At 37.2% G+C, this 20,626-nt stretch overlaps 1 protein-coding gene across 7 annotated transcripts in view; it reads left to right on the top strand.

Annotated features, from left to right (window-relative positions):
• UEVLD (UEV and lactate/malate dehyrogenase domains) overlaps positions 1 to 20,626 on the top strand; it is a 60,381-nt gene that overhangs the window by 3,860 nt on the left and 35,895 nt on the right. For 3 of the 7 annotated variants that reach the window (XR_009345477.1, XR_009345484.1, XM_059137870.1), the window contains exons 2-6: positions 2,913 to 2,997; positions 6,562 to 6,627; positions 11,834 to 11,997; positions 18,623 to 18,758; positions 19,499 to 19,617. Coding sequence is in view for 5 of the 7 variants with exons in the window: in XM_059137870.1 (XP_058993853.1) it covers positions 2,913 to 2,997; positions 6,562 to 6,627; positions 11,834 to 11,997; positions 18,623 to 18,758; positions 19,499 to 19,617 (570 nt within the window). In the remaining 2 variants the exon portion in view is untranslated. Of the gene's footprint in view, positions 1 to 2,912; positions 2,998 to 6,561; positions 6,628 to 11,833; positions 11,998 to 18,622; positions 18,759 to 19,498; positions 19,618 to 20,626 lie in introns of those variants that run through there. The other 4 variants (XM_059137877.1, XM_059137904.1, XM_059137885.1 and 1 more) reach the window with 4 other exon arrangements.

Here is a 20,626-nt window from a genome sequence, read left to right as displayed (position 1 = left end):
TTCCCATGTTAAAATGATCTTCTCCGTTCCCTCTAATTTTCTGTACCATTCTAGACTCTAATGTAGATTGTAGACAGCTCTTCTTTGAGGCCTTTCTCTAACTTAGATATGCTTCGTGTGGGTTCTTCATTTCTTGCCTGTACTTACTATTACATATGTTTTTGTTTAATATCTCACTTTTACATGTGTTAATCATAAGGCATACCTGTGAAGTTGCTAGGTAGTAGGGGAGCTGTATTTCCTTTGCAAATGAAAAGCTTAAGGCTCAGAGGGAACAGAATTTTTAGCAGTTATTCCCCATTTCTTCCCAATCTCCCATAATCCCAGGCACCTACTGGTCTCCTTTCTGCTTCATGGATTTGCCTATTCTGGATATTTCATATACAAATCATACAACTTGGGGCACCTGGGTGGCTCCGTGGGTTAAAGCCTCTGCCTTTGGCTCAGGTCATGATCCCAGAGTCCTGGGATCGAGCCCCACATCGGGCTCTCTACTCAGAGGAAAGCCTGCTTCCTCCTGCCTCTCTGCCTACTTGTGACCTCTCTCTCTCTCTCTCTCTCTCTCTGTCAAATAAATAAAAAATATCTTAAAAAAAAAATCTTACAATCTGTAGCCTTTTGTGTCTGTTTTCTTTCGCTTAGCCTAACAGTTTTCAAGGTTCATTCATATGGTAGTATATATCAGTTCTTTATTCTTTTTATGGCTGAATATTCCATTTTATGGATTTATCACATTTTATTTATCATATCTTATTTATCCATTCATCAGTTGATGGACATTTAGCTTGTTTTTTTGTTGTTATTGTTGGCTTTTATGAATAATGCTGCTTTGAACAATTCTGCACACTTTTTTTGTATGGACATATGTTTCTACTTTTTTTGGTTATATACCTCAGAGTGGAATTCCTGACTGCCAGACTTTTTCAAAGCAGCTGCACCATTTTTTTACCAGCAGTGGTTTATATATACTGGGGTTCTGATTCTCCACATCCTCTCCCATACTTGTTGTTGTCTTTTTTATTATGGCCTGATTTATTTCTTTGAGAGAGAAAAAGGGTGAGTTGGGGGAGTGGCAGAGGGAGAGAATCTTCAAGCTGACTCCCCGCTGAGCATGGAGCCTGATGTGGGGCTCGACCCCACTACCCATGAGATCACGAGCTGAGGACCTGAACTGAAACCAAGAGTGGGACGTTCAACCAGATGAGCCACCAGGCGCCTCAGCCTGTCTTTTAGTTATAGTATGAATCCTCCAACTTTTGTGTTCTTTTACAAGATTGTTTTTGGCTATTCTAGGTCTCCTCCATTTCAATATGAATTTTAAGATCAGTCTGTAAATTTTTGCAAATTAAAAAAAAAGCCATTTGGGATTTTGATAAGGATTGTTGTTTATTGATTCTGTTGGGGAATATTGCTATCTTAACAATGGTAAGTTTTCTGATCTATTAACAAGGGATGGCTTGGATGGCTTTCTTTTACTTAGATATACTTTAATTTCTTTCAACAAGAAAGTTTTGTAGTTTTTTTTTTTTTTTTTTTTTTTTTTATTGAGAAATAAGCATTGAGAGAGAGCATGAGAGAGGAGAAGGTCAGAGGGAGAAGCAGACTCCCTGTGGAGCTGGGAGCCCAATGCGGGACGCAATCCGGGAACTCCAGGATCATGACCTGAGCCGAAGGCAGTCGTCCAACCAACTGAGCCACCCAGGTGTCCCAGTTTTGTAGTTTTTACGCTGAGTTTTATATTTTATTGTTAAATTTATTGCTAAGTGGTTTTTTTCTTTTTGATACTATTGCAAATGCAATTGTTTTCTCAATTTCGTTTTCAGATAGAGAAAAGATTATTTTTTTTCCCTAAAGATTATTTAGAGAGAGAGCGTTAGCAGGGGGAGGGGCAGAGGAAGAAGGAGAAGTAGATACCGCCGTGAGCAGGGAACCCCATTCGGGGCTCAATCCCCAGACCCTGGGATCATGACCTGAGAGCCAAAGGCAGATGGTTAACCAGCTGAGTCACCTAGGTACCCCGAGAAAAAATTCTGAACACCTTTTTTTTTTTTCCTTCATCTAATCCCCAGCACAAGTCTAGAGGTAAGTATTGTTTCTCTTTGCAAATGAGGAAAAAGATTTAAAGAAGTTAAATGATTTTGCCAAGGTAGTATTTCAGGGAATATATCTGGATGAGTGAGGAGGCAGTTTGCTCACCTTGATGGCAGACCATTGAATGCTGTCTGTCCTTCCTTTGAAACCCAGGATGCAGTACCAGGAGGGTTGGGAGGGATCAAGGAGGTCTCAAGTCAATGAGGTATTCAAGAATGAGACTTGCATCTAGAACATGGTGATGTGGGTGCTCCTGCCCTATTCCTTAAGCCTTCAGGGTGTGTTGGGAGGCCATTTGAGTCAGTGATGAAAAGCCCAGGCCCATGGGTGCCTGGGTGGCTCAGGAGATTAAGCCTCTGCCTTCGGCTCAGGTCATGATCTCAGGGTCCTGGGATTGAGCCCTGTGTTGGGCTCACTGCTCAGCAGGGAGCCTGCTTCCCCTTCTCTCCCTGCCAGCCTGTCTGCCTATTTGTGCGCGTGCTCGCTCTCTCTCTCTCTCTCTCTGTAAAATAAATAAATAAATCTTAAAAAATAATAGTAAGACCAGGCAGAGTTTGAGCTCTGACTTCACTCCTTAATTTGCTACCTAATTCAGCAAGTCATTTTAATTCTCTTTCATTTCCATCCTCCTTAGAGTAGAGCAGTTATCAGCCCTATTAACCTTCATGGGGTCCTTATTAAGAAGATTAAATCACATACTATCCATGTTCCTAAAACTCAGAGTCTAGGGCTTAGCACATAGTGTTCTATTAAAAGTTCACTGTAATTGTTCTGCTGCTTAAAGCTTTATTCTTATTCCATTCTCATTTTTCTCTTTCCAGTACAAGTTCAGAGATCTAACTGTGGAAGAACTAAAGAATGTAAATGTGTTTTTCCCACATTTCAGATATTCTATGGACACCTATGGTAAGAATCATAACCCCTAGTTTTAGCTACATTAAATTGTTAATTATTCACAGAGAGCTACAAAGTTGTAATTTCTCATTTCTTTCTTCTGTCCCTTGATTTTGAACTATACTTTGCAACCTGTGGTGTAGGAGGAATTTTAAGTTAATACAATGTATTGTGTTGGTTTTCTGTTGCTGCCAGAACAAATTAGTAAAAATGTTACAGGCTTAAATAAATACAGAAAACAAATTTTGGTTGCCAGAGGGGTTGTGGTGGGGGGGGTGCATGGGTGAAAGAGAGAAAGGCGATTATGAGTACACTTAACTTGATAAGCACTGACAAGTATATAGAATTGTTGAATCATAATATTGTACATCTGAAACTAATAGAACACTGTGTTATTATGCTTGAATATAAATAAATAAGTAAATAAAATAAAAAGCAAACAATGACAACCAATCAGCACAAATTTAGTAGCTTAAAAAACCTGAAGTTTAGGGGCACGTGGGTGGCTCAGTCTGTTAAGCATCTGCCTTCAGCTCAGGTTGTGATCCTGTGGTCCTAGGATCGAGTCTTACATTGGGCTCCCTGCTCAGTGGGAGCCTGCTTCTCCCCCTCCCTCTGCTGCTGTTCTCTCTCAAACAAATAAATAAAATCTTTAAAATAAACAACAACAACAACAACAAAAAGCAAAACTCAAGGTTACTGTCTTACAGTTCTGTAACCTAGAAGTGCAACACATGTTTGGACTAAAATCAAAGTGTTGGAAAGTCTTAGTTCTTTTATGGAGGCTCTGGCAAAGAGTCTGTTTCCTTGCCTTTTTATCACTTTTATTTTTTTTTAAGTTTATTTATTTCTTTTAGTAATCTCTGCATCCAAGGTGGGGCTGAAACTCGTGACCCTGAGATCAAGAGTTGCATGCTTCACTGACTGAGCCAGCTAGGCGCCCCTCCTTGCCTTTTAAAATTTCTAATGGTGACCCACATTCTTTAGCTCCTGATCTCTTTTCCTCCATCTTCAAAGGTAGCAATGTTGCATCTCTCAGACCATCCTTCAATAGCCATATCTTTGTTTTTTAAGAACCAATGTGATTAGATTAGGCTCACTCCAATAACATAGGATAATTTCCCCACCCCAGGGTTCTTAACTTAATTGCATCTAAAATGTCTCTTTGCTAAATAAGTTAACATATTCACAAGTTCCAAGGGATAGGGTTTGGGGCATCTTTGGAGGCCATTATTCTGCCTACCATATGGTTGATTCTGAATTATTAATAACAAAAGTTTTAGTTATCTTGTTCACTTATAGTTGCCTAAGAAAGATTTTACGTTACTATCTTTCAGAATTTCTGACCATAAGCCATTCATGGAGATACATTTCTTTTTAAAGATTTCATTTGTTGGGGCGCCTGGGTGGTTCAGTGGGTTAAGCTGCTACCTTTGGCTCAGGTCATGATCTCAGGGTCCTGGGATCGAGCCCCGCATCAGGCTCTCTAGAGCCTGCCTCCCCCTCTCTCTCTGCCTGCCTCTCTGCCTATTTGTGATCTCTGTCTCTTTGTCAAATAAATAAATGAAATCTTAAAAAAAAAAAAAAGATTTCATTTGTTTATTTGAGAGAGAGCATGAGAGAGAGAGTGCACACAAGCATCAGGGAGGGGTAGAGGGAGAAGGAAACTCCCTCCCGATGAGCAGGGAGCCCGATGTGGGACTCTATCCCAAGATTCTGGGATTTATTGAATGCCTGGATGTTTTAGCTACATTATCTTACATATTTTTTACAACCAAAGCTGTGAGGTAACTGTTACCACCTTCGTTTTTCAGATAAAGAACCTGAGGATCAAAGAGTTTAAATAGCTCGCTCAAGTACACAGGAAGTTAGGGATGGAGTCGGGTTTGTACATGTGTCTGTCTTGCCTTCTGCTCACACACAGCTTGTTCTTTTATTTTTTTATCTTTTTTTTTTTTAAGATTTTATTTATTTATTTGCCGGAGAGAGAGATAGACAGGGAGAGAGGGAGCACAAACAGGGTGAGTGTGAGAGGGAGAAGCAGGCTTTCCACTGAGCAGAGAGCCCAATGTGGGGCTCGATTCCAGGACCCTGGGATCATGACCTGAGCCAAAGACAGACTCTTAATGACTGAGCCACCCAGGCGCCCCTCGCTTGTTCTTTTAAAGGTCTTTCTTCATCATAGAAACTTAAAATGTCATTATACCAGTTAATTCTTAGTCTCATTTTCTCCATTTAGAGCAAGCTAGTCATGCCATTAAACTCTCAAGCTATAGGATTAATATTGTCAGTGTACATTTCATTTTTGAATACAGTGATAGTCGTGTCATAATCACTTCTATCTTGCATTATTAGATTATATATATTTACATCTACATCTTCTCTACCACATTTCTAGGTTATTCTGTTTTCATGAATAACAATCCCTTTTCCACTGCTCTTTTTCATTTTCGTTTCTGCCATGGAATGAGATCCCTTTACCCATTGCTACCTTTTACTTATATAGTTCAAGGTAAACATTTGTGTTTATGTACCCTCTCAGCCTTGAATTTTCTATCAGCCTAGTTTCCTCTTTTTGCTTTCTAATAGGTCATCAAATTTAGTTAGAATTTTTCCTCCCACTGCCTAAATAGGATGGTTACTAAGTACTAAGAGAACTACCTTCTCAGGCAGTTGAGTAGTTTGAAACCAGAGGTAGTGTTTTCTGTATTCAGTTCAGAGTTGAGAGCATTAATTTTCTGCCACTGTATACACAGTCATTGATGGGTTGAGTTGAGGTTACAGACACATGAAGGTGGAAAAAAGATTGAAAATAATGGAGTTAAAAAAATCGAGGAAGATAATTAGTGATCATTCTTTTTTTTTTTAAAGATTTTATTTATTTATTTGACAGATCACAAGTAGGCAGAGAGGCAGACAGAGAGAGAGGAGGAAGCAGGCTCCCCACTGAGCAGAGAGCCCAGATGTGGGGCTTGATCCCAGGACCCTGAGATCATGACCTGAGCCAAAGGCAGAGGCTTTAATCCACTGAGCCACCCAGGTGCCCAATTAGTGATCTTTCAAAAAGGTCAATTTAAAAAAATAAAGCTAACACTTTTTTCCTTATAAAATTATAGTCTGGTATCTGAAAGTGATTATAACTGATTTGTTACATGTGACAATTATTTGATAATGTCCCCACATTTGCGAATCCTAAACTTCTTAGGTGTGTTTTCACATGAACTCATTTGATCCTTATGACAACCTTATGATGCAGTCTTACTATCTTTATTGTATAGATGATGGAACTAAAGGTCAAAGAGATTGAAGTAGCCTAAAGTTGCCGGTGTCTGAATGGGGAAAGTAGGCCTAGAACCTGGGATTTCTGTATCAAAGCCCTGTGTGTTTTCAGCTGTCCTCTTGACTTTCTAAGAAAACAGTATCTAGTAATTTCCCCCTTGTCAGCATATTTACAGATTCAAAGATGATGAACTTTAGAAATTATGTGTGCTTCTTTTCGTGTGTATATGCATGCTACAAACTTAAAACTGTTTTTTCTACTTTTGAGTGCACATTTTGGGGCTTTTTTTCTTCCAGTGTTCAAAGATAGTTCCCAGAAAGACCTGCTGAATTTCACTGGCACTATTCCTGTGATGTATCAGGGTAAGTGTGGCAATTGAGAAAATGTGGGAGTTTTGTAAAAGAGCCACTAAACAAGAACTTACATTTGTTTAGTTCCGTAGCATTCTGAAAGTATTTTCACATATATTTTTTCATGTATATGTGTGTGTGTGTGTGTGTGTATTGTGCATATATATATAATCTATACAGAACCTTGTTGGATATAGTAGAATGCTGTCCCATCTAGTCGGTGGCCTAGATTAATATCAATTAATCCAGTTCAGTTCAGCAAATACTTACTATGTGCGACTACTCTGCTAGGGGCTAGTGTACAGAGGAGGATAAGACAGGTGTGGGGGGAAGATCTTCCTCTGCTCTTAGCTGGACTGAGAATCAAACTGACATGAGATGGATAAAAAGGAGAAATTCCAACTAAATAGGTGTGTGTATGGGGGATGCACCAGACGTGAGATTCCAAAGGCAATGCGGTAACATGAAGCTTATGTGAGCTAAGGAAAGGGGAGGGGCCTGTGGACACAAAAGGGAAACAAATCATTAGTAAGAAGGGAAAGGAGATGCTTGGAAAAACAAAGGTTGCCCTGTCATGTATTAAGTTTTTTAGGTAAAGGGGAGTCTCTGTGAGGAACTCTTTTTTCCTGGTACAGGCTCGTCTTTCTGGCATAAATTTCGGCATTTGAGAGGGAGGCAGAGAGCACTTCCTGCATCTGCTGGGTTTCGATTATTTTTAACTCAAAATAATCTTTATGCCAAAGTGGCCTGTCTTGGACTGCCTGCCCTGGGCCCCTACACAGATATAGGCCTGCTCTTAGGGAGCGTTCTTGTTGCTTTCCATAGCAAAATGCAAGGATCACACCTTTTTCTCCATTACATCAGTGTTTTATTCCTCTCCCTTTCCATCTGTATGATGTCCCCATTCTATGGGTGAAATTGAATCTTAGCTTTGTCAAGTGATTTACCTAAGACCACATAGTGGTATCAGGCTATAACTTGAAACTCCAACAGGAAATTTGAGGCCATTAGAGCTCAAAGAAAGCAACATATTTTCAGGTGGCCTGACAGGTTAAAATAATTAAGTGCCAAAAAAGAACAAACAAAAAATCACTAGCTCCCCTATACTTAACTCTTCCTAGTTTTCCAGACCTACTTCTGTCGATGTTCAACAGGACTAGCCTTTCACATAGGTATAGGTTATTGCTTCTATAGTATGATATAAAGAACACCAGGGAAGCATTGGTTCTAATATATTTCTCTGAAGGGGTGCCTGAAATGCCACAACTAAAAATTTATTCCTCTTTTAAAATGAAAATAATCCCAGGAAGGATATTATCCAAAATCACTAATACACAGTGCTGTGTTTATAGAAAATGCTTAATAAATATTTATTGAATGGTTGAGTTTGTTTATTTGGTTACTGACTAATAAATGAATTTGCTGGGCATGTGAGAGAGGAGGTGCCCTGAAAAAAGGGCTGAGGAGTATTTGAAAACAAATGGGGAGAGAACAGTGGAGTTTGCTCCTTTACCAAAGGTTCAGCTCTGTACTGTGGGAATACACTACTCAGAAGGCACCAAGAAGCTATATTTCAGGGGACTTTTTTCAAAGCAGGTGCTTCATTTCAGTAGTCCCCAGACTCTTATAAACCCTCTCTAATTTCTTCCCATCCGTAATCATCATTGCCAGGGGTGTACTCATCTTTTATTCATGTCCCACCATCACACCTGCTTTGGCACAAGAAATGCATAGAAATTCAGTTTGGTTTTTATACATAGCAATGTGGTTGCAGATGAAAGTTGCTAGCACTGAGCTCTGCAGAAACTGCAGAATTGATTTTCATTTTCCTCCTTGCTACTTTCCTGCCAAGCTCTCAGACTGTTTCCAGGCTGCCTAGAGAACCTTTCTCAGACCTGTTTCCCATTGCTTGTGTTCTGCATTTATTATGATTAGATATTAGAAAGAGAGAGAGAGAATTATTGCCCACCCTAATGACTGATTGGTTGATGGATTTCATTCCCAATTCTTACCCACCCCAGTGATGTCAAGGGTAATTATATATTAAGAGAGGAGCTCATGAATTTAAATGTCACTGAAATGAGTAGCATTTCAGTTTCAAGGACAGTGTGGGGAAGTAACAGGAGGGTGTAAAACTTACTATGATGCCCCTCATTGGAATTCTTCCTTTCCAAGAGCCAAGGAGTTATTTCATTGATTCTTACACTGGGTCTTCCAAGGTGATAATGGTACCTGCAGTACCTTTATTTTTGCAGTACACTCTTTTTTTCCTTCTGCTTTTGAGTAGAATTATATCAACTCAGTGTGATCCATACTAGTTATTTCCTGCCAATCAGACGGTCAGAATGTATTATCTTTATTGTCTATAAAATGGCACAATAGTACAGCCTCGCTCTAGGACTGTGAGGATTAAATGAATTACTGTAAGTAAAGCTCTTGGCATAAGGCCTGGCACGTAATAGATGCTTAATAAATGTTGACCATGATTATTTGTCTGCTTATATTTCTTTCAGTTACTAGTTTTATTAGTATAATAATAATGTATACTCATGCTGAAAATTTAAAAAATTGAGAAAGGATGAGGTTAAGCTTGTAACTAACTTCCTACCCACTCCTATTTCCTTGATGAATCTTCCACTGATACTTCCTTATACATACCTGCAGACATTTCTCGGTTATTTCTTATTATCTCTTCAAGATTGTATCAAGGTTGTGATGACACTTTTTCTTGATCCACTCATTCTTTAGAGATGTGTATTCATCTTAATAAGATGATATGCATCTGAACTTTATTTACAGCTAACTTAAATTATACCTTTATGATATAATTACTTCAGATCTGAGGACTTTACCAGGAGTTCTGACTCTTTGGCAAGGAATTATTGAAAGCTAAATGGGCAGGGTAGGAGACAGGGCATTTGCTGACAGAAAAGCATGGAGAAGAAGGAAGGAGGAAGAGAACAGAACACGAGTAGTGAATCTTACCAGTTAGACATGGGAGTCAGGCTCACCAGTTGCTTTGCCAAGCATGGGCTATGAAAATGCATGGACGCTTCTGGGGAGGGGCATTGAGAGATGCAGTAGATCCTTGATCAATTAGGAAGGTACCATCAATAGACATTTCTTTCCTTTTCTTTAATGTGTAATGATTAACACAGAAAGTGGAACCATCAGGATTTGGCTTGCTATAACTATATTATGAAACAAAAAAATTTGCATGGCCTAGAACGATGGCTTTCAAATGTTTCAATTGTGATGCACAGTAAGAAATACTTTTATATACATAGTGTACACATGGGTGTGCACACACTATATACATACATATCTTAAACACCATACTACCTGTCATTTATTTTATTTTCAATTCCATTTTAATATATTGTTTGCAGCCTGCTAAATTAATTTTGTGACCAAATTATCATGACCACAATTTGAAAAACACTACTCTAGAAAATATATAATATTCGACAGAGCAACTACTTCTGGAGGAATCTGATGGTGTGTCTCAGTACCCGTCAGTCACTTTGTAGTGCTTTGATCACATGGCTTTATAATTATAGAATTATCTATGGATCAATTGTTATATTATGCCTATACCCAAATTGTAAATATTTAGACACTAAGGTGACGAATGTTGACTATACTTATTGTAGTGATCATTTTGCAGTATATACAAATATCAAGTCATTACATTATACAGTGAAACTAATATGTTATATGTCAATTGTATCCCAATTTAAAAAATTGTTTTAAGACTTAGACAAAAGTAGAAGAGGAGTGTGGTCCTGAGAACTAATTCACATGGAGAGCTTTTTAAAAATGTTATCCACACCCCATCCCATTGAATCAGAAACTTTGGGGGAGTGGCCCAGATACTGGTATGTTTCCAAGTTCCTTAAGTGCTTTTAATGTGAAGACAGGGCTGACTATCCTTGTATTTTTAGAGGAACCAAGATGAGAAAAGTAACTGTCAGTGGAAGGAAGATCTCCTTAGTAAAAAAGGATTGTAGTGGAAAATAAAATTTTTATTTAGACCTGGCCTATTTCCAAAATGGGTTTGAGGTAAATTACAAAAATTGCCAACCCTTCATGGTATTCCCCATGTCATACACCATTCTAAGAATTACATACCTTAACTAACTTCATCCTCAAAACAACCCAATGGGGTCAGAGGTATTATTATTTCCATTTTATAGGGGAAGGAATTGAGGCACAGGGAAGTTAAGGAACTTGCCTAAAAATCATAAAGCTAGTCATGGGTGACACTAGGATTTGAACCTGGGCATTCTTGCTCCTGAGCTGCCCTGGTCACAAGTACAGTGAAAGACATGCAGTAAGACTGTCAGGAGATAGAACAGAACAGCTAATGTAATTGATCAGATTTCTAGTTTAAGTTTAGTTTTTTACATTTTTCTTAGGCTTAGCTTTGGGCTTGCTAGCATCCAGAGCAGTGAGAGATTTTTGCTCTCGGTAGGCTTGAGGTATGTACGTAGTAACTGGTTAACACTGAAAGGGCCTGCACTCAAGTTCCTGTCTCTCTGTACGCTCCATTCTAAGAACCACTGGACAAGGTCACTCTGGAGGTTATTTTCAGCTCCGAGTTCGATGTGTCTAACCCAGCTCCTTTGCACTTAAGGAGCAACTTGAGGGTCGGTATTAAAAGTGTTGACTTTGTCTTTGTTGATTCATTCATTTTTCATTTGTTTCTTCATTCACTCACTCTTACTTATATAAGAAACCTTTTTCTCAGCAGTATGTTAGGCACTGTACTTGGTGCAAGGGATATAGAAATGAATAATACATCATCCTCTGGGAATTTACATTGTGAAAGGAAACACAGACCCTGTAGGCAAATAACTTCAATGCAGTATAAGTATAAAAATAGAAAGTATCCGCTACCTTTCAAGAAAGGTGGAATAGCGCTGCTTGGGTGGAACAAAGAAGGTTGCATGGATAAGATGCTGCATCCCAGATTCCTGGCACAGCAGGTCTTATAAATATTTACTGAATTGCATGAGCTGGTCTCTGTCTTAATTTAATTTCTTCAAGTGTTATGCTGGTGCTTTAATGGGAACGTGAAAATGGAGAGGTAGGCCTTGATTTATATATATCCTTTATATATACACTTGACTAGACTACACGTCTTCAAGTGTCACCTAGCTGTATGAGGTGTGTGCTTCATCATTGTTTGAAAAAGTGTTTATTTTGTCTCAAATAGGTAATACGTATAATATACCAATTCGTTTGTGGATTTTGGATTCCTACCCTTTTGCTCCCCCCATTTGCTTCTTAAAGCCAACTGCAAATATGGGAATCTCAGTTGGAAAACATGTGGATGCTCAAGGCAGAATATACTTGCCCTATCTTCAGAACTGGAGCCATGTAAGATTCTTTGGATTTTCTTTTACAAGTTTTTGTTTTTCTGAGTATCTGTCTTTATCCTAAGGGTACAGATAAGGTACTGAATTTTCTTTCAATGGTATTCCTTGTATGGACTTGAAAAATATTTTGAAACTGAGCTCCTTGGAGTCACTCAAGTTCCAGAACCCCAGTGACAGACCGCGACCTGTATGAAGTGCTCTCTCCAAGTTTGGAGCCAACTTTTATTTGCTCCCTCTTCTGATAGCTGCGCACTACTTGATAAAACATGTGAAAAGTTACTAGCAAGATATTGGACATTAGTTCCTAGTCCCTCCTTCTTAAAGATTCTTATGTAATTTATGTAATTATTTGTAGTTTTGCCCAGTTTTAACCTTTATGTAAATTGAACCACACTGTATATAATCTTCTGTTACATGTTATGTTTTAACTGAGCATTAAGTTTTAACCAGTTTACTTGCTTTACAAGTTCTCACACGCAGTTCTGTTTTCTGGACTTTTCATCTACCATTACATTGAGCTTTTCTCATTTTAAACAGTATTTTAAAAATACATCGTCTTTAAATTGGTTGCCTGATGATCTCACATAAAAAATATTGGCATAATGTATTTACAGATTGATCTGTTGTTAGAAATTTAATGATGAGCATCCTTAATATATACATATAAATGTGTATATATTATAAATCCTTAATAATTTCCCATTGATAAATCTCTCAGAGCAGGATAGTTGGATCAAAGTTTATAAATATTTTGAAGGCTATTCTTATATATTGCCAAATTCGTCTCCAAAAGGTAGACAATGTGTATGTCAGCCATCACTTGAAATCAGCGTAGAATCCCTGTTTTGTAGTACCTTCATTCTAATAGAAGGTACTATCATTAAAGCAAAACAAACCTTTGCTTCTCTCTATATATTTACTTAGAAGGATATAGAGTATGTTCTCCTTTTTGTAAGTAATTTCAATTTTTATGAAAAGATAATTTAGAATATATTTCTTTGTGTCCAGGAAGTTGTAGGACAGGAGCACTGGGAACCCCTGAATGAGACCAAGGATATGTCAAGAGTCAGGTGAAGTTGGAGTAGAGAATGGTGTTAGCATTACAACTTTTTTAAAAATATATGTATCCTAGAAAAAGGTGTGTAGTTACTTTGTCTTTATACTTTTACATATATTTCATATATATAAAACCAATAAAAAGAAGAAAAGAAGAAATGCAAAAAGAAGGGATGCATACCAGGTGGCTGGTAGAGATTAGGTGGAGGAACACTGACCTTTTACTTTATGAATCTGTACATGATTTGCTTTATTTGGTGATTTTAATAAATAAGATTGTCAGTTAAATGTGATAAATAGGGCATAATAAAAATTTGTCGTTTGGAGGGACAAAAATGTTATCTTTTTTAAAAAAATTTTAATTTTTTTATTAATATACAATGTATTATTAGCCCCAGGGGTACATGTCTGTGAATCACCAGGCTTACACACTTCACAGCACTCACCATAACACATACCCTCCCTACTGTCCATAACCCAACCACCCTCCCTACCCCCCTACCCCCACAACCCTCAGTTTGTTTTGTGAGATTAAGAGTCTCTTATGGTTTGTCTCCCTCCCGATCCCATCTTGTTTCATTTTTTCCTTTCCTACCTCCCAAACCTCCCACGTTGCCTCTCAACTTCCTCATATTAGGAAAATCATATAATAATTGTCTTTCTCTGATTGACTTATTTCAGTAAGCATAATGCCCTCTAGTTCTATCCATGTTGTTGCAAATGGCAAGATTTCATTTCTTTTGATGGCTGCATAGTATTCCATTGTATATATGTACACCACATCTTCTTTATCCATTCATCTGTTGATGGACATCTAGGTTCTTTCCATAGTTTGGCTATTGTGGACCTTGCTGCTATTAAACATTCAGGTGCACGTGCCCCTTCGGATCACTACATTTGTTTCTTTAGGGTAAATGCCCAGGAGTGCGATTGCTGGGTCATAGGATAGCTCTATTTTCAACTTTTTGAGGGACCTCCATGCTGTTTTCCAGAGTGGTTGCACCAGCTTGCATTCCCACCAACAATGTAGGAGGGATCCCCTTTCTCCACATCCTTGCCAGCATCTGTCATTCCCTGACTTGTTAATTTGAGCCATTCTGACTGGTGTGAGGTGGTATCTCATTGTGGTTTTGATTTGTATTTTCCTCATGCCAAGTGATGTGGAGCACTTTTTCATGTGTCTGTTAGCCATCTGGATGTCTTCTTTACAGAAATGTCTGTTCATGTCCTCTGCCCATTTCTTGATTGGATTATTTGTTCTTTGGGTGTTGAGTTTGCTAAGTTCTTTATAGATTTTGGATGCTAACCCTTTATCTGATATGTTGTTTGCAAATACCTTCTCCTATTCTGTCAGTTGTCTTTTGGTTTTGGTAACTGTTTCCTTTGCTGTGCAAAAGCTTTTGATCTTGGTGAAGTCCCAATAGTTCATTTTTGCCCTTGCTTCCTTTGCCTTTGGCGATGTTCCTAGGAAGACGTTGCTGCGGCTGAGGTCGAAGAGGTTGCTGCCTGTGTTCTCCTCAAGGATTTTGATGGATTCCTTTCTCACAATGAGGTCCTTCATCCAGTTTGAGTCTGTTTTCGTGTGTGGTGTAAGGAAATGATCCAGTTTCACTTTTCTGCATGTGGCTGTCCAGTTTTCCCAACACCATTTGTTGAAGAGACTCTCTTTTTTCCATTGGACATCCTTTCCTGCTTTGTCGAAGATTAGTTGACCATAGAGTTGAGGGTCTACTTCTGGACTTTCTGTTCTGTTCCATTGATCTATGTGTCTGTTTTTGTGCCAGTACCATACTGTCTTGATGATGACAGCTTTGTAATAGAGCTTGAAGTCTGGAATTGTGATGCCACCAACTTTGGCTTTCTTTTTCAGCATTCCTTTGGCTATTCGAGGTCTTTTCTGGTTCCATATAAATTTTAGGATTATTTTATCCATTTCTTTGGGAAAAAAAGGATGTTATTTTGATAGGAATTGCATTAAACGTGTAGATTGCCTTAGGTAGCATTGACAATTTCACAATATTTGCTCTTCCAATCCATGAGCATGGAACATTTTTCTATTTCTTTGTGTCTTCCTCAATTTCTTTCATGAGTACTTTATAGTTTTCTGATTACAGATTCTTTGCCTCTTTGGTTAGATTTATTCCTAGGTATATTATGGTTTTGGGTGCAGCTGTAAATGGGATTGACTCCTTAATTTCTCTTCCTTCTGTCTTCTTGTTGGTGTATAGAAATGCAGCTGACTTCTGTGCATTGATTTTATACTCTGACACTTTACTGAATTCCCGTTCAAGTTCTAGTAGATTTGGAGTAGAGTCTTTTGGGTTTTCTACATATTGTATCATATCATCTGCAAAGAATGATGGTTTGACTTCTTCTTTGCCAATTTAGATGCCTTTAATTTCTTTTTGTTGTCTGATTGCTGAGGCTAGGACTTCTAGTACTGTGTTGAATAGCAGTGGTGATAACGGACATCCCTGCCATGTTCCTGACCTCAGAGGAAAAGCTCTCAGTTTTTCTCCATTAAGAATGATATTTGCTGTGGGTTTTTCATAGATAGCTTTGATGACATTGAGGTATGTATCCTTTCTCCCTACACTGTGAAGAGTTTTGATCAAGAAAGGATGCTGTACTTTGTCAAAAGCTTTTTCAGCATCTATTGAGAGTATTATGTGGCTCTTGTTCTTTCTTTTATTAGTGTATTGTATCACATTGATTGATTTGCAGATGTTGAACCAACCTTGCAGCCCTGGAATAAATCCCACTTGGTTGTGGTGAATAATCCTTTTAATGTACTGTTGGATCCTATTAGCTAGTATTTTGGTGAGAATTTTTGCATCTGTGTTCATCAAGGATTTTGGTCTGTAATTCTCTTTTTTGATGAGATCTTTGTCTGGTTTTGGGATCAAGGTAATGCTAGCCTTATAAAATGAGTTTGGAAGTTTTCCTTCCATTTCTATTTTTTGGAGCAGTTTCAGGAGAATAGGAATTAATTCTTTAAATGTTTGGTAGAATTCCCCTGGGAAGACGATTGGCGCTGGGCTCTTGTTTGTTGGGAGATTTTTGATAACTGCTTCAGTCTCCTTACTGGTTAGGTCTGTTCAGGTTTTCTATTTCTTCCTGGTTCAGTTGTGGTAGTTTATATGTCTCTAGGAATCCATCCATTTCTTCCAGATTGTCAAATTTGCTGGTGTATAGTTGCTTATAATATGTTCTTATAATTGTTTGTATTTCTTTGGTGTTGGTTGTGATCTTTCCTCTTCATTCATGACTTTATTTATTTGGGTCCTTTCTCTTTTCTTTTTGTTAAGTCTTGCCAGGGGTTTATCAATATTATTAATTCTTTCAAAGAACCAGCTCCTAGTTTCATTAAATGTTCTACTGGGTTTTTTTGGTTTCTATTTCACTGATTTCTGCTCTGATCTTTATTATTTCTCTTCTCCTGCTGGGTTTAGGCTTTCTTTGTTGTTCTTTCTCCAGCTCCTTTAGGTTTAGGGTTAGGTTGTGTACAAAAATGTTATCTTAATGTTTAGTTTCATGACCGAAATTGAAATCTTTTTCATATATCAATCGATTATATATGCTCCTTCTTTTTTTCAATTGTCTGTTTATCTTCTTCATCCATTTTTACCCTTCTTTTTTATTTTTTTTGTAAGCTATCCTCAAACAGTATTCTGCCATCTGTGCCCTGTTTTGGGAATTCATATTTCCTGTTTCCTATTTCTGGTTTTCATTGGGATCTCTTTTCATAGTTTTGTTCATATAGTAAATATTCAGAGATAGTCCCAGTCTAGTTGAGGTTGTGCTTGATTTCAGTTCAAACAGTATTGATTCCGTTTTACTGTTTGAACCTCTTTATTATAAGCTAAAACAAGTTTTTTTTTAACTTAAACTAGTCTTAAGAAGACAATACATTATTTAAATTGCCCTATTTAAAAGTACAACAGTAACTTTTAAGTTGTACATGCGGTTGGAATTTTAATTATGTAGTAGAATTACATAGAATTTTGGAGCTGGAAGAAATCTAGAGGCTGTCTAGGCCAAGGATTGCAGGCGTTTTCCCTGAGAGATTCAGAGTGCTGTGTTAGGCCTACAGAATTTTGTTGAACAGCAAAAGTGGTTTTGTTTTGTTCTTAATATGAATTTGAATGCCTGTGTGTATACTCTTTCCAATTTGCCACAGTAACCATCTCCTTAAATTTTCTCATACTTGACAACTTCACACATTATTATCTGCTTGGTCTTTAAAAGTGTTTGGGTTTTTGATCCTAATAACTTCATCCTCTTGATTTATAAATAGTGAAACTCAGACTCTGATAAAGTAAGCATTTTTTAAAATAAGCAAACTAATGAATATTTTTAATAATAATAAATTTTTACACTTACAGCATATAGGTTACATGCATTTGTTTCTCATAACAGCCACTTGAGATTTATTTTTCATATTATACTGCTGATAAACTAAAGGTCAGAGAGTTTAAGTGGATTTTACTATGGTTGCTTAATAAATTAATAGAAACAGTACTGGGTTAGATAATATTTTATCAGTGTTAGATTATTGATTTGATAATACTTATATAGGAGAAATTTTTTTTTGAGGGATTTTTTGGTTGTTGTTGTTGTTTTTAACAGATTTTACTTTTTTGATAGAGAGAGTGTATGCACACGTGGAGTGGGAGGAGGGGCAGAGGCAGAGGGAGATAGAGAATCTCAGACTCCACACCAGGTGTGGTGCCCAGCCTGGGACTTGATCTCATGTCCCTGAGATCACGACCTGAGCTGAAACCAAGAGTCAGACACTCAACCCAACTGAGCCACTGAGCCACCCAGGTGCCCCTGTTTTGTTTTTTCTCTTAGGAAATACACACTAAAGTATTTAGGGGTGAAAAGGTATTAATTTGCAATTTATTCTCAGCTGGTTCAGAAAAATATAGAGAAAGAAGGAGATAGAAAATATATGTGCTAAAAAGTTAACATTTGAGTGAGTTGGGTGAAGAGTATATGAAAATTTTTTGTACTTGTTTTTGTAACTTTTCTGTAAGTCTGCAATTATTTTAAAATAAAAAAATACAGACAATTCCTGAACATAGATAGGTACTTTGCTATAAGCACATTCATATTATTTCCCCATCTTTTGGTGATATGGATTAGCATTTCTCTAATTTTCAGTTTAAAGAATTAAATAATTTTTCAGTTGAACGTCTTATGTAATTTGTATGGTAGTATTTATTTTTATTTATTTTTTTTTAAAGATTTTTATTTATTTATTTATTTGACAGACAGAGATCACAAGTAGGCAGAGAGGCAGGCAGAGAGAGAGAGAGGGAAGGAGGCTCCCCGCTGAGAAGAGAGCCCGATGCAGGGCTCAATCCCAGGACCCTGAGACCATGACCTGAGCCGAAAGCAGAGGCTTTAACCCACTTAGCCACCCAGGCGCCCCTGTATGGTAGTTTTTAAAAACTAAGAGCATAATACAAAACTTTCTGTTCATTAACTTCATAAGAATATATAGGTTAACAAGGTAATATTCTTTAGGAAAATTTTTACATAACTTTTCCCTTTGTATTCTGCAGCCTAAATCTGTCATTGTTGGGCTAATTAAAGAAATGATTGCCAAGTTTCAAGAGGAACTTCCCCTGTATTCTCTACCATCATCTGATGAGGCACGGCAGGTAGACTTGCTAGCCTATATTGCAAAAATCACTGAAGGTTTGTATTTTTGTTAATGAGAAAGTTATGAATTTACAATTTCTCACTAATATCCTTTACTCTCTGCTACTGGATTTCTGTAAATAAATATATTCATGTATCTTACATATCTCTGTTGAATCAAAAATTCCTGTACATCTATTATAGGGTGTTACCTTACAGTTCCAATAATTATAGTTTCTTAAAATGTAAAAGATTGCTCTTACACTGACAGATAAAATAATTCAGTGTTTTATTCAAAATCATTTGATACGAAAATCCCAAACCTTTTTCATCATATGAACCATTTTCATTATATTTTTGTGGCTTTTTGCCTCATTCAATAAATAGATTGGATCAGAAAATTTATGATTCTCAATGTTTCTCATTGAGGATAAAGCAAAATATCCATGCTTATAAAATTCAGTGAGGCGTTAAGCATTTTTGCATTATAGACAAGAGCAGTAAGAATCAGAATGTCATTCAGAATGATGGACATTCTATTTTTCAGTCTTATATAATGTTTTGAATGTTTAGAAAGGTATTTTCTTTTTAAAGGGGTAGTCTCTGTTTATTAGAATATTTACTGAGATTTCTATCTGTCTTGCATTTCACTTGTTCAGATATTTTCGAGTGCTTCTTATGGGCTAACACCATGTTTTCTATCCAAGTTACTAAAAGTTGGTATATTGCTTTAAGACGCTAAAAAAGATTTTTTATATTATTTCAAGAATTTCATGATAATCCACTTTTATTTCTAGGTGTCTCAGACATAGATTCAAAGAACTGGGTAAATCACGAGCATAAAACAGTCAATAAAATTACCGTGGTTGGAGGTGGAGAGCTGGGTATTGCCTGCACATTAGCAATCTCAGCAAAGGTATGTAAGCATGGTGGTTATAAATCCATCTGTCATATTGCTATACTTTTAGGCAGTTTATGCTTAACACACAGGAAATAATGGCTTCATTTTTGTCATGTGGAAAAACCTCATTTTGCCTTAAAATATATTTAGTAAGTTGGCAAAATAAAAAGTTGAAAGCTCTCATCAGGGATACTGCTTCTTAATTAGTACTTAGTCATGGAATAGGCTTTAAAAAAGTGATTTGAACAATGGGCTCATCATCCTATTCCAAGGGAAATCTCAACATGACATTCATCTGACTTAGTCACCAATTCCTTTGTGTTTTTTGAGTCATGCTGCTTTAATTAAGCTCTTATTTAATATAATACTTAATTTTAGCTCTTTCTAAAATTAACATTTTTTTCCTTAAAAATTGCCTTTTCTTGTGTAATTACTCCACTTTCTCTTACGATCATAGATTCTAAATTGAGATGGTATACTAGTTTGAAATTTGTTTATTTATCCATCAGTTCTTTTTACTGGATCTTTTGTATGTAAATTATTTTGAGAAAGGCTTAAATTCCCTTCCAGACAGGTTCAAAGGCCCTTCCAAGGTCTTGGTATCAGGATAACAGCATGTCTGTCTTTTCAGGGATACAGTCCAGAGTGGAATAGCTGTCCCTCTCTGTTTATTTGGTAGCTGGTGTTTTGTTTTTTCTTTCTATTAAAATTTGATTGTCAGGCACCTGGGCGTCTCAGTTAAGTGTCTGCCTTCGGGCTCAGGTCATGATCCAGGAGTCCTGTGATCGAGCCCCACATCGGACCCCCTGCTTAGTGGGGAGTCTACCTCTCCCTCTGTCCCTCACTGTGCTTATGCTCTCTTTCTCTCTCAAATAAGTAAATTGAGTCTTTCAAAAATTTTGATTGTTTGTCATCTAGATTCTTCCCTTTTTATTTCAGACTCACATGTGTCTTAGAGATAAATTGTACTTTAATAAATAATTAAATTGTATGCAGGGAGCTAGAAAATTTTAAATGCTGGCTG

This window comes from Mustela lutreola, chromosome 1 (genome assembly GCF_030435805.1).
Source record: "Mustela lutreola isolate mMusLut2 chromosome 1, mMusLut2.pri, whole genome shotgun sequence".
NCBI classification, from domain to species: domain Eukaryota; kingdom Metazoa; phylum Chordata; class Mammalia; order Carnivora; family Mustelidae; genus Mustela; species Mustela lutreola.
Note: the sequence above shows the minus strand (reverse complement) of the source record. Positions and strands in the feature narration are given on the sequence as shown.